The sequence below is a fragment of the Megalops cyprinoides genome, chromosome 20 (genome assembly GCF_013368585.1).
Source record: "Megalops cyprinoides isolate fMegCyp1 chromosome 20, fMegCyp1.pri, whole genome shotgun sequence".
NCBI classification, from domain to species: Eukaryota; Metazoa; Chordata; class Actinopteri; order Elopiformes; family Megalopidae; genus Megalops; species Megalops cyprinoides.
The window spans coordinates 19109153-19122375 of NC_050602.1; the positions used below are offsets into that span (position 1 = coordinate 19109153).

The window sequence follows — 13223 nt, forward strand, 5'->3', positions numbered from 1 at the left end:
TTTAGAACACTATCAAATTGAATTCGATTCAATTTTTAAAATGTGTTGCTCTGCGCTGCCCGTACACATGACCCCATTCTCAACACCGCTCCAAAGATCAATGCCGAACGCTGGCAAAAACAATGTGATAAAAGCAAAATGACTTTACTCGGTGGAAAAAAATGTTCCAGATGGCTGACCACAGCAAAACGCGTTTTATGGAAGTTGGTCGAAGCAACGGAAGTGTTGCACGTATTTGGCAAATGAAGGAAAGAGCTAACAGGATGGCGAGATAAACAGCACGTGATGGAGTGGCATCTTACTCAGTGGCACAGACAGTGATTGGTAGCATTGTGGCAGTAACCTGCATGTGTCCTGAAGCCAAGCTGCAGCCTGTGGTTTTTATGTATTTATTTTTTATTTTTGTTGGACAAAGGAAGCTTTACCCGGACTGTATCGTGGCAGTGTGCGCAAGAAAGACGTGTCCTGGAGGAGGCGTCTGGATGTTGAATCTTGTTCCCACGGTTGAATTGTGATTGTGAAGATCCAAAACATGCCAGCAACAACCTCCAATCAACATTGTTAGACTGATAAAACAGTTTAAAATATTCTCCTATTATAGCATTTTTAACCTTTTTTTTTTTCTTTTTTTCCCCTTCATTTTTTAAATGTTCTGAAACCCAGTAAGCTGTAAAAGCTAAAAGAAAAGAAGCCAAAATGGTTTTTGTCCTCCACCCTGAAGCTTGTATTTCTTCACTTTCTTACTGGTAATATTTTAGTAGTTTGTAGTAATATTATCACTAATATTTTTTTATACATTACTGTTGAGAACAATAAAAATGTTTGGTCCTTTGGTCCCTAAGGGGTGAGAGAGTTTCACTGTTGTTGTGGAAACCTCCGTGACCTCAGAAAGTCATTGTTCTGCGCTTGCTGAGAGACAGGCAGAGAAGGAATAGGAGAGAGAGAGAAAGAAAGTGGAAATCCACCAGTGGGACAGAAAAGCTTCGTTTTCTCCACAGTTTCTCCTTGATCTTCAAGTTTAAACCCTCATTTGTCCAGTTCAGTACAATGCCACAAGCGCCTCGTTAGATATATGTGTTTATATTTATATATATAATTTTTCTATAATTTGTGTGTGTATTTGTGTGTGTGTGTGTGTGTGTGTATATATATATATATATATAAATCTATCTGTCACTGATGTTGCTGCTTTAGTTTTGTTTGTTGCTTCGTTAACAGTTCAAGTCTCAATGAGAAAGAAGCTGCGCTGTTCAGAGTTTCACGTCTTCGGTGAACGCGTTTCACGTTGCTCTAATCCTGCCTTTGCTGTTGTTGGTGCTGCTCCTCCATCTGATGCCCCTTTCTTCCCAGATCCCGTCGCTGCGCTACGTCTCCGTAAAATAAATGCTGATATGTATTTAGAAATCCCTTACTGACGCAGTTTGTGTTTCGTTTAAATTCGTTTTTTTCCAACTTTTGTTTTTAAAGAAAAGGTTTAAGTCCTTACAGATATCTTCATTTTTTTCCCTCAAAACCTACAGGAAAGAGATCGAACAGAGCGAGTTAGAATCTGGCACTTCTGTGACTCCGTTTCAAAAGTCCACAGGCTGAATGCTGGGAGACCACCAAACACATTGATTTGGATTTAATCTGTTTAGTTAAGGTAATCAAATGTAGGAATTACATCTACTTTGTCAATCCTAATGTGCACATTTGGCGTTGTGATACGATCATGACTTTCACATCATTGTCAGAAAGTTTTGGAGCATATTCCGAATATGAAATGCGTGCAAGTGTGGGTTATTAGTGCATTCAGGTAATTTGTTTAAGCAGACCGATGTGCTTGATGTTTGTCAGTGACTCCCCGCTGTTGGTGGAAGACTCACCTGTGCTGTTGCGGTGAACACTGGCAGGGCAGGGTCTGTCAGTAGGGGCGGCTGGCATCCTTCGGCCTCTTTAACTGCACTTTCAAGCGCTTCATTCCGATCTGGAAGCCGTTCATGGCCTGGATGGCAGCCTGTGCGCTGGCAGGGTTGTCAAAGCTCACAAAACCTGCATAGTGAAAGCACGCACACAAACACTGCCCCTAAGACAACAGCACATTGCACACACTGCCCCCTGCTGGCTAGGGGGAAAAAACAGAGCCTTTGGGGAAAAAGAAGTGACTATTGTTTCTTGGAAAGGAATGAACAAATGAATGAATTGAACTAATTCATCCATGAAGTGTTAAGCATGTGACACAAGACTGGCACCCAGACACATAGACACAGGAAGCGATGCATCGTGTTCTAAGCACGCTAAATAAATACAGAGGTAAATACATGAATGAAGCAGCAGAAGTCAGGGGTTTGAAGAAAGTGGTTGAGAGTGGCTTCCAGTGGCTATCGTAATGGCAGTTAAACAATAGTTCATTAACTAGCCACCCCACACCTTAACCAGGAAGTGTGTAATGCAGGAGCCTCCTCACAGGGCCCTCACCATGGCAACCTCACCTCTCCCACCTGGTCTAACCTCCTGCAAATTGCCGAGAATTAACTACCCTAAAGTGTCTCCAGTCACCCCTAGATGTTATGTTATTTATTAGCATTAGTCAATACCATGCATAGGCTGCTATCAATAAATTTATACATTACCAAGGCCTTTAAATGTGCTCTGGAAAGTCAGTGCACTGCAGGGATGTGAGCCCTGTTCCCAGAGCCATGAACAGATACGGCACACAGATGGGTTGTGAAGCAAATGGAATTGTAGTGAGGAAATGACAATGATAAAATGGGGGAATATATTCAGTTGGACGTAGTGTCCCATTCCTTTTAAAGATCAGTCTGGTAAGAGCCATTAACTTGGGTGTGTACTTAGCACATCCAAATAAATGTTTTCCCTGGAGTTCATTTTCAAGCACTTGTTGATGGTCATGTGGACCGCTTAAAATGCATGCAAAAATTCACATTTTACAAATGAAATGGTAATTGGGAGGTAAACTGCATATTGCTTTTTTGTCAAAGAGCCCTAGGTGCTCTTTAAAGACGGACTATCTCCGCTTTGATACATCAGAGGTTCATGTACAGGTTTTCTATTGATATTCTGAAAACTAAACCGGTAGCCCAGAGTTTCTGTATAAATTCATAAGAATTCGCTGCAACAAGCTCTTCTGGGAAAAGACAGGAGAGCCTATAAGCCCTGATCAAATCCACCCCTGGGAAAATGAGGAGGAAACTGAAACTGTTTCACTTTCATAGACAGTGAGTGAGCACACGTCTTCTGCATTTAACGGTTTCAGCAGCTCATACTGCGTTGCTACACGAGGCGCTCAGTGAAAGTTATTGAGCCAAAATGTGAACATGTTGTTCTGGCACGTACCGTACCATGCACCAAGCTAGGAACATTAACTTCGGGGGCATTTATAAGCTCTGTGTCGAAACCCATTTTGTCATTATTATTTAAAGACCCGTCTGCACAGAAATGTGAAATTTGGCAAAGTATTTGTACTGTATATCTGGCATGGCGGTGTTTCATAGTAACCCACTGAAAAAAGCATGTGCATTAATCATTTAAAAAAAAAACAGTTTGCTGGAATAACTCTGTGTAAGAGCGCTGTAGCTCCGTCATGCTGGACACGCATGTCTTGGTGTTTCCCCTCTCTCGTGTGTCGCTCACCGAAGCACTTGCTCTGATTGGTGGCTCTGTCCATGAAGACCTTAGAGGAGATGACACTCCCAAAGGGCAGGAACATCTGCATGAGCTCACTGTCCCCAAACTCCTGCGGCAGGTGGTAGATGAAGAGGTTGCAGCCCTCAGGCCCTGGAACACACACACACACACATACAGAGTTTCCCAGTTTACAATAGGCCCACTTCCTGCTATCTTAAAACACAATGCCCCATGATCTGTGTTTTGGTGATATATCCCCCCTGTCTCCACTAAATCCTGTAAAATCAGCTGTCTGTGGTCAGCTGTGTTCAGCACGATTCTCTTACCTTCTCTCTGCTGTTGTTGCTGGATGACCTGAGGTGGCTGTGGCAGTGTCTGGCCAATAGGGGTCAGTGTTGTCGCTGGGTAAATGGCTGCGCGCACACAGAAGGTGGTAATCAGAACGTGTACAGTTTCTTTCAGAATACATATAGGCTTCTCATGGCAGTACAAGCAGAAAGACCTCTCACTGTCTTACTCTGGCAACAGTTTTACCTTAGTAATGCTGCTATATGTGCACATTCATGTGAATTTACATACACATTACTCTATGGGATGGACAGTAAAAAAGAAAATAAACTTCTGATCTTTGGCTGCTTTTTTAAAAAATAAGATTTACTTAGGAGAGGTATATCATTCACCCACTGATCCCACACTCATTCATGTAGGTTTAGATCTGGATATTTGCCAAATCATTTCAGTGTAAGGTCTCCAAAGAGCCCTGGATTTGAACCTGCAGTGCTGTGATTGAGTCTGGCTTTGTTACCACCGAAGCGAATTGGTACCTGTGTATTGCTGGACGCCAGTGAAGGCCTGCTGGAGCGTGTCGGCCGCCGTGGGGCTCTGGGCGGAGTAGGGGGGCAGGCCGTTGGTGTAGACCGCCTCCACGGCAGGCGGAGGGTGCCCGTTAGGCTGGTGGGGAATGCCGGTGAAGCCATTGACGATGGGCGTGACGATGCTGGGCATGGCGGAGGTGGCGATGTTGGCGGGCGGGGAGGTGAGGCCTGGTGACACAAGCACAGGAGAGTGTTACAGAGCATCCTGTTAACTGTGTCTAACATGTGATAGGGCCACACTCTTAACATGGTTAACACGTGACAGTGTTTTGTGTGATGCAGTATCTAATATGTGACAGAGCCATGTGCCCATGGCCCTGGTTTACCCATCTGGCCTACCTTTGGTGCGAGCAGTTTAAACACACAATTTTCATCATGTGATACTCCAGTGATTTACAGGGCAGCACTATGAGTAGCAGGTTAGTGTTCAGTCATGGAAGTAGACATAAATCACCAATGTAACTGCTGAACACAGTATTAATTGTGTATTCTAATTGTCAGTGCATTGTTTAAGAAAAGTTTTCTTTTTCTACTTGAAAAAAAAATGCTTCCACATTTTCTCTTTAAGTTTAAGGCTCTCCTGTGAGTGAAAAAGCTTGAGAATTGATGTTAGGCATCCAATGATACGAAGCCTCAGGGGAGATTCTGAGACGCCCTGATAAAACAGTACTGTAGCCAAGGAAGCCAGGGGTGTAATGTCAGCAAACTTTCCTGTTTGGAGAAGTCTCACAGGACAGCACTTATGGAGGTGGGTGAAAGTCAATAATGCCAGGCAAGGTGAGGGAGGAATCTAGCCGCATGTAAACAGTGCTATCGAGGATCAACAGGTGCTCACAATGTGATGTATCGATCAAGGTTTCTGTATGGTGCTTGAAATTACTATTTTTTCACTGTGCAAGTGCCCTTATTTGGTCCACAGTCTTACAGAGCAATAGCACAGAATACTACTGGCACAGAAGCAAGTGCAAAATAACCTTTAACATAAAGTATGACATGGGGCATCAGTGTAGCATAGTGGTTAAGGAGTAGGACCAGTTTGATTCTCCACAGGGCCACTGCTGCTGTTCCCTTGGGCCCACAGTTGCCTCAGTAAATATCCAGCTGTATACATGAATAGCATTGTAATAACCTGTAATTGATGTAAGTGGCTCTGGATAAGAGCGTCTGCTAAATGCCAATAATGTAATGACCACAGATATTATATATAATGACCAGATATTCAGCTCCTGTATTTCTTCCTTCCTCTTTACTGTCCTTTACTGTCTGATCTAGGAGTTTGCAGTTAGTAACAGGATATTATGTTGTTTTTGTCCACGCCCCTTCAAGATTATACTTGACAAGCCAGCAAATCTGAATCCTATAAGCTTAAACAATGGAAGAGACAGAACTTTCAGTGTGAGGTACACGGAAAAGTCTGGTCAATACGTAGAACATCTGTGTTACGGCTACCTAAAGGGCGACGCGGAGCCATCGGAACAGCTCGGCGTGTGAAATGCCTGCTGTTTTTTTTTTTTTCCAGAACGCTCATGATGCAACCGGCCTGCAATCTCAGCTCTGCAATGCACTGTGGAGCGGGGAGTTGGAGGGATTTGTGGTTCCTCTGCAGTGCTAAATGGAAGAGGTGTGTCTGTTTGCTGCTGAGTGTGGCTGTGGCAGAACGATCCAGTGCGCACATTACTAGGGTATTGCACTATCGCTTTGTACCGGGAGACCCCTGTTGAGAACGATTTCAGCACTGATGCACCGTGCATTAGGAATGCAGGGTGCATAGGCTAACTGGCCAAACCAGGAGAGGATGAACGCAAAATACGTGCAGGGACGTAATGCGTGTAATTTAAGGTAATGCACCTTGCGCACTGCTCACACACTCAGATACGGTGGACATTAGTTGTTGGCATTTATAAGTGATGTACTGTATCTGTGGAAGCGGATTCCCTTGCCTTGTTTGACTGGTTTAATGCAAAACGACTCTTATTTTTTTCTCACGTGCAGTTAAGGAGGATCAGACAGGAGAATCTGACGGTGTGTTATGAAGGCTACTGGAGAGTGTTCTGTGTGTGGGGTTTGTTTTCCATAAAGGTAGGGTAGGGTGTGGATGGCAGTGGAGCAGTCACATGCTGGCCAGCATCAGTAACCAATGGACAATCCTCACAAAAACTGACCATCGAAAGGTGTAAAAGGCAAGTTTTCTGTTTACCCTGTTTGTACCCCTATTTGTCTTATTATTATTATTGTTATTAGTAGTAGTAGTAGCAGTAGTAGTCGTCGTAGTTGTAGTCGTAGTCATAGCTGTAGTTGTATCAATCGATATCATCATCATCGGAGCCACTGTGAATCCATGTATGATTGATAGTATGGAAATCGATGGATATTAATACATCCTTTCTGAGAGTTACAGCTCAGATTAATTAAAACCCAAAAACTGATGAATTTTAAATGAAACCCCCGTATTACACTTACAGCTTATTATATCCTGGAATATAGTCGGTCTCTGCAGCTGAGCAATGGTGCACATACATTTGTTTAAATGTCTAACGGGAGCCAAAATGCTTCCAAAACAGCATGCACAGACCCCTGTCCCCTCCACCTGGTTGTGCATGTCCTTTGGTTGATGATGTGGCATGTTGAGACGGCTGCATTGGCAGGTACCTTTTTTTTTTTTTGGGCCATTGATTCCACACAAACCCAGTGAAACCCTGAGGTACTTCTCGTCCATAGCATCGATTGTCACGGTTTCCCCATGAAAGCCGATATCGCCCATACTTCATAAACCTCAAAATCAAACCCGCTTAAGCGTGCGGTTAAACAATTGTGCTGTGTTTGTAAACCGAGACGGGGACCCGGAACGGTTGTGCGTGTATGTGGTTCTTGCACAAGCACAAGGGCAGAATGGCGGTAAAGTACCTGAGCTTCACACCTGTTTAAGTATGCAGGGCTGTGGATTCACACAGAGGTGATTAGAGGATGAATGAGCTGGAATTTTGGAAGGAGGCTGAAAATGGAATTAAAGCTTCAGATTCAAGCTGCAGAACCAGAAGCAGCCTTTATCTCATGGCTATTTATGGCAGAGATTTTCAGCCTTATTCCAGAACAGCATCCAGCTCAGCCCAACACTTTAATTCCGCTACCGCCTGCTGGTGTCTGTCCCATCACTTTATTATTATCTAGGATTATTTAGCTTGATTGAAAGTACCCCCTACAACCTTGTGAAGTACGCCTGGTTGGAAGCCCTCTGATTTATGGAAGTGTTACAGAGATTCCAGTCCCAGGAAGGCCTAGTTCCAAGTCTCACTAAAACTTCTGATTATTTATCCTTTTTCATGTCACTTCAGAGAGTCCAGTCAAACTTAAATCCACCTTAAATACGCTTGTGAGTGTGTACATTTTTCATGGAACCAAACACAGTTCTCCATAATATTGTGGTGCGTGCAGATACACACACATAGACAGCAGGTGTGTAAATGCAAAAATGGGTGGGTCTCAGGCCATCATAGCCACAGTCCCAGTACCCAAAGGGCTCGAGAGGAGGTGCTCACCCAGTGCCTCACGGAACTCACCCGACACCGGGGTCACGGGGGTCGACGGCAGGCCATTGATGTTGAGCGCCCCCACCTGGTGGATCTGCGCGGTGGGGAAGGCCACGCTGGGGGCCAGGTAGCCCCCCTGGGAGGCGGCCATGATGGCGGCCTGCTGCTGCATCAGCTGTGAGGGAGAGAAAGAAAAGCAAGTGAGAGGGAGAGGGGGAGGGATATAAAAAGAGAGAGGGCCGGGGTGGTAAATGGATCGTAGGATGGAGGAACGGGAGTGCTGTGAATGAGTGTGTGTAACTGCCTTGAACGGCCTTTTTGGTGGAACCTCGCTCTGATGGTGCCTTAATAGGGGCTGAACTGGACAATTCTCCACTCTTGTTTCCCATTGGTTTCCGCACTGCGGGACTCTGCTGCATGGGTCAGGCCAGTTCACACAGTGTGTGAGGTACAGCACTTCAGTCTAACTGCTGTGGCATTTTGTCCTCCGAGTGATGATTTCAGGCAAGTACTGCATTTGGGGGTTTTTGTTTTAATTTATCCTATTTTATTCTTATTCAATATCCTTATTTATTTAGTGGCTGATGATCTTGCGGACCATGTGTAAGAATGGGGGATTGGATCAGACTTACTGAAGGAAGAAGCACCAGAATGTTTAGATTGAAGGCCTCCCTTAGAACTTCGGCATTTACCTTGAATTCCTCACTTAAACTCAGTGAAGCTAAGAAAATGAGAGAGAAAATAAGTGCTTCTTCACCTACAGCTAATGCTAATGACAGCTCTGCCAGGAACACAGTGCAGTTCCCCTGGCTCTATTTACATGGAGTGCCTGGACTGGGAAAAAGCAAATTATTTCCCCTCAATAGCCCTTATCAGGTATCCTGAAAGCAGCCGTCCTACCATAAAAGGGGGCCTCTGGCACCTTATCCATTAGCCACTGGCCTAGCCTCCACTGCGCATTTAACCCCCTTTGACATTTGCATAATCACATCAACCTAACCGGTGGGGATCATCCATTCTGTGCAGAACAGAACGAACCAAGCATTTAAGGAGAAGGGGGGAAAAAAAAAAGCCAGACGAGGGGACAGAAGAATACAAACACGCCAATAAAAATAAATGCGGGGAAAATGATGCAGGGCACGCCTCAGCAGGTGGTCTGAACTCGCTTTGTGATGCGGATGGAGAAGTGAATAGTGGTTAGGGACCATGGCCACAAGTTTAAATCCCATAGCAGAACTCTTCTTTTTGTACCCAAGATGCCCAGCATTGTATTGCTTCAGTTTGTATCCGCTGCTAACACTGGATAATAGTGTCGTCTGAGTTTAATGTATTTTTTAATATCAATAATATGAAGAGGATGAGGGCTGCAGTATGTCACATGTGCAGAGCGCTGATCTGTGTGGGAATTTGGAGTAAAGCTCACAGCTGACTCTTGGAGCTCGGGCTCCAGCGTGTTAGTTAGTGACGTACCGAATAAAAGCAGGAGAGAGAGAGAGCGCCAATGAATTATGGAAAGGGAGCGCTTCCCTGAGCCAGATTCCGTACATGCGCTGCATAGTTAATGTCACCTTTTGCAGCGACCTCTCAATCCAGTTACGCTGCTCTTTCAGGACACCAGTACAACCAGCTGGAGACTTATGCATGTGATTTTTAGGGGAAAAAAAAAACTGAAGAAAAAGGTACAGCAACCGGCTATTTTGATAGGGCAATCCGTATTCATTTTTATCTGGCTGTTCATATTTATTTTACTAGCAGAAACCTGTACGATGATTTATTTATTCTCAAAGTGCGTGCATAGATTGCAGATGCCCTCAGTTGGCAAGAAAACTGAATTGCCTGGGGCTGAGTTTTCGTCACCATGGATGTAACCTTTTCTCTCTCTCGCTGTTAAAGAGAGACAAAAGGGGAGGTGGTGAAATGGTGCCTGGTGTTACATCCCCTTAGCGTCAGGGGACTGCTTATTTTCAGCTTGATGATGTCACTCTCCCCTGCCACCAGCGGGTGGTCTACTTATGACATCACAATTATCTGTGTGCCACCTGTTTATTTAAAACTAGATTATCTAATAGAGTATCGTTTGACTATCGTTACTAATAGATTATCGTTTGCTAGGCCACTTGCATTGCTGACATTTTGTTAATACACCGCGGAATCCATTTATACACTTAAATACGTACTCTGGGGAAAAACGGATTAAGTGGTTTTCTAAAGGGTGTGACTGCACTCCCCAATCTAGGAATCAAATGTGAAACCTTACAGCTGTATGGCCAGTTTTATAACCGTTATATTTATAACTCCACATGGCTACCATCAGCAATGCAAAATTCCTGTGAGGACAACTTATGAATATTAAACATATGAAATCCCTTGTGTAACCAGGTGATTCCCAGCTAGCTGCACCAAAAATTTCGTTCAGAAATCCTCATTGTACCAGAGTAAGCAGCTTTCTCTGTTCAAACAGGTGGGGTGAGTGAGTCAGACATGCAGGTGAGGTTGTGGCTCTTGGAGCAGCCACTCTTGCGTCGGCATGGACACGAGACAAATCAGTGCTTGGAAGAAACCCTAACCAGGTGAACCTATCCATGGAAAAGAAGTCTTTAGTTATTCTCTGTGAATTCCGTTAGGGTTTACATCTGTGGATGAGATCACCATGGTGGAGATTGGCCTCTTTGGATATGACTGCTGGTCTGCAGCCAGACCCTTCTCAATATGGAGGCAGAGGAAGGGATGGAGGCAGTGGAGGGAGGGAGAGAGGAAGGGAGGGAGGGAATAACACAGTCGTTGAGGTCCTAGATCTACAGATGGCCTGGAATGGAAGTGTGGAGTGTGCTCTGGCAATGACACATGGTGCTCTGCTGCTGAAATTGCCTGGGTTTGAGCAGTAGGTTTGTTTTTTTTTTCCTATGACAGTCTTGAATGTCTTTGCTCCATCTTTTTTATAGGCCTTCTCTATGCCTATTACTTTTGTGTAAGTTTTTTTAACCACATATTGAGAACACATAAACGAACTCCAGTACCGTTGCCGTTATATAGGGTAGATTATAGCAGTGTGGTGCGGGTGTATTATTAGATGCATTGTAATAACCCTGTGATATTTTACTCAAGTGTTGACAATTCTAATGCTAGCCGTAGGCGTTAGCAGAATGCAATTCCCCGTTTGCCCAACAGAGGGCAATATTAACCACTGAGAACCAAGCACGCGTCCACCCGAACACGCCCACCCATGCAGACTCCACATAAACACCACATTAAAAACGCATGGCAGCCATTTGTTCCTGTTCCATTTTCATTTGATGTGTCTCCCTCGGATGCAGTACCTCTGATGGGAGGGGTCTATTTTGGCTTTGATTAGCCTTGAACGGGGTGTGGTACAGCAAAGGCAAATATATTCTATAAAAAAATTAGATGTCAAACTTGATTATGTTTACATTTACATTTGTTCATTTGGCAGAAGCTGTTACCTAGGGCGACTTACAAAAAAAGTAAATTCCATAGCATTAGGCAAGTAGCTGTGTATGTGCATACATTGAATCATTACTACCATCCATGAAATCTAATGGCATTGTGGAAAACATTGTCACAAAGAGAATAATTGCTGGCATATGGTGCACATTCTTAAACTACCACCACCGATATCTAGCCACCAATCATGTGTCACCACAATGTGCTTACCACAGAGCAAGCAGCCATCAGGTTTTTACTTTCAATGCTGAAACTGCCATCAATTTTACCACTAAGGCTGCCACCATGTTAGGGAGAAGGTTTAGAGTCTAGGGTGTCCAGGTGCATATAGCATTAAAAATAGTGTCTCTTAAACATTAGGCTTTGTTTGCATTTAGGGAACCTTTTTCCCTCGTTGACATTCTTTAAAATGTTTTTGCCCTCCGAAGAGCAAATCCGCACTACATGTAAATAATGATATAAACCAGCATAATTTAAACACTTCTCATTGCTTGTAATAGCTGCTGTTGGTTTAGGTGACTTTTTTTCTCTGTTGGTTCATCCTTCAATGTTATGTCCACTGTAACTTAAATTGTTTCTGTTAAGTACACTCTGTGATGCACTCTGAAGATTAATTTGTTGGGAGCGCTATATCAAACCACATTTGATTGAGTGAGCATGTGATTGATTGATGTTAGCCTATCCTCTACAGTGAAATATTCGTCCATGCACAGTGCAACTGAAAGTTCCGGAACCCGTTCAAAAGATTTAAAGAGTGATCAGAATCCCACCAAACCAGGAAGGAATGCAAGGCACATCTCCATGGTATTAATCATCTCTTGAGAGTTGTGGCAGTAGCCAATCAGGGACAGGTAATGTAATGATAGAATTTCAAGGCAAGTTGTTTGAACTCCCATTTTGAGGAAAAGGGACAGGTTTAAATCACAGTGCAGGATAGTTCCTTTTCCACATCATTTTCATTTTAGCATAGAATGACATATTTTGAAAGGTTAATATTCTCCCTGGTATTTCATCTCTCTTCCCCGCAGTACAGTATCAGCCTGACGAACAGGAAGCTTCACTTGTCAAAATGGTGTTGTGCATCTCCTGAAAAATGTACCTCGTTTTTTTTCCCCCCACCACTTGTCGTCAGTGTCCTTCCCTGGTTTGACTAAAATCCAATTTACTGCATGTCAGCTCAACCGTATAATCCTATCCACCACTTTATCTCTGAAGCAGCACTTTAAATTCCCCATTTACTAGGCCTATACTCTGTACAAACCACTACATCTGTACTTATACATTCTCCAGCTACAGAATAGCATGTGGGCTGATAATATTACAGCTCCTTCTGACAATGTGATCACCAGGAAAAGGGAAAGAAAAACATTTTAATAATAATCATTTATGTGCTTACTTGCCTATCATAGCATCTTAGCACCATACAGACATGGGCCTAAGTCAGTATTGTGGGACAAAGAGACACGTGTTTTTTGGTTCCTATTGATTATAGGATATGCTTAATGATAACAGTTTGCTCACATTTGTAGCTGAAAAACAAATTGATTATATCTCAGACTCTTGCAAAGCACATTTATATGATTTAAGCTGTGTCTAACCCTCAATACTACTGTGTCCTCAGGTATTCATTGGATTCTATTTGCTCTCAGAGCTTGGGTGAGGCACTATCTCACTGTTTAAGGACATTTATGGACATTTTAGGTAATATTGTTTCACATTGTAAGAATAAACA

At 43.6% G+C, this 13223-nt stretch overlaps 1 protein-coding gene across 4 annotated transcripts in view; it reads right to left on the reverse strand.

Moving 5' to 3' along the window:
• Positions 1 to 1115: 1115 nt before the first annotated feature.
• LOC118795325 (CUGBP Elav-like family member 5) overlaps positions 1116 to 13223 on the reverse strand; it is a 127582-nt gene continuing 115474 nt past the window's right edge. For 2 of the 4 annotated variants that reach the window (XM_036553736.1, XM_036553735.1), the window contains exons 7-12: positions 8060 to 8204; positions 4452 to 4670; positions 3954 to 4040; positions 3634 to 3777; positions 1866 to 2031; positions 1116 to 1514 (exon numbers count right to left, since the gene is read on the reverse strand). In XM_036553736.1, the coding sequence (XP_036409629.1) occupies positions 1904 to 2031; positions 3634 to 3777; positions 3954 to 4040; positions 4452 to 4670; positions 8060 to 8204 (723 nt within the window). In that variant the 3' untranslated portion in view covers positions 1116 to 1514; positions 1866 to 1903. Of the gene's footprint in view, positions 1515 to 1865; positions 2032 to 3633; positions 3778 to 3953; positions 4041 to 4451; positions 4671 to 8038; positions 8205 to 13223 lie in introns of all 4 variants that reach the window. The other 2 variants (XM_036553734.1, XM_036553733.1) reach the window with 1 other exon arrangement.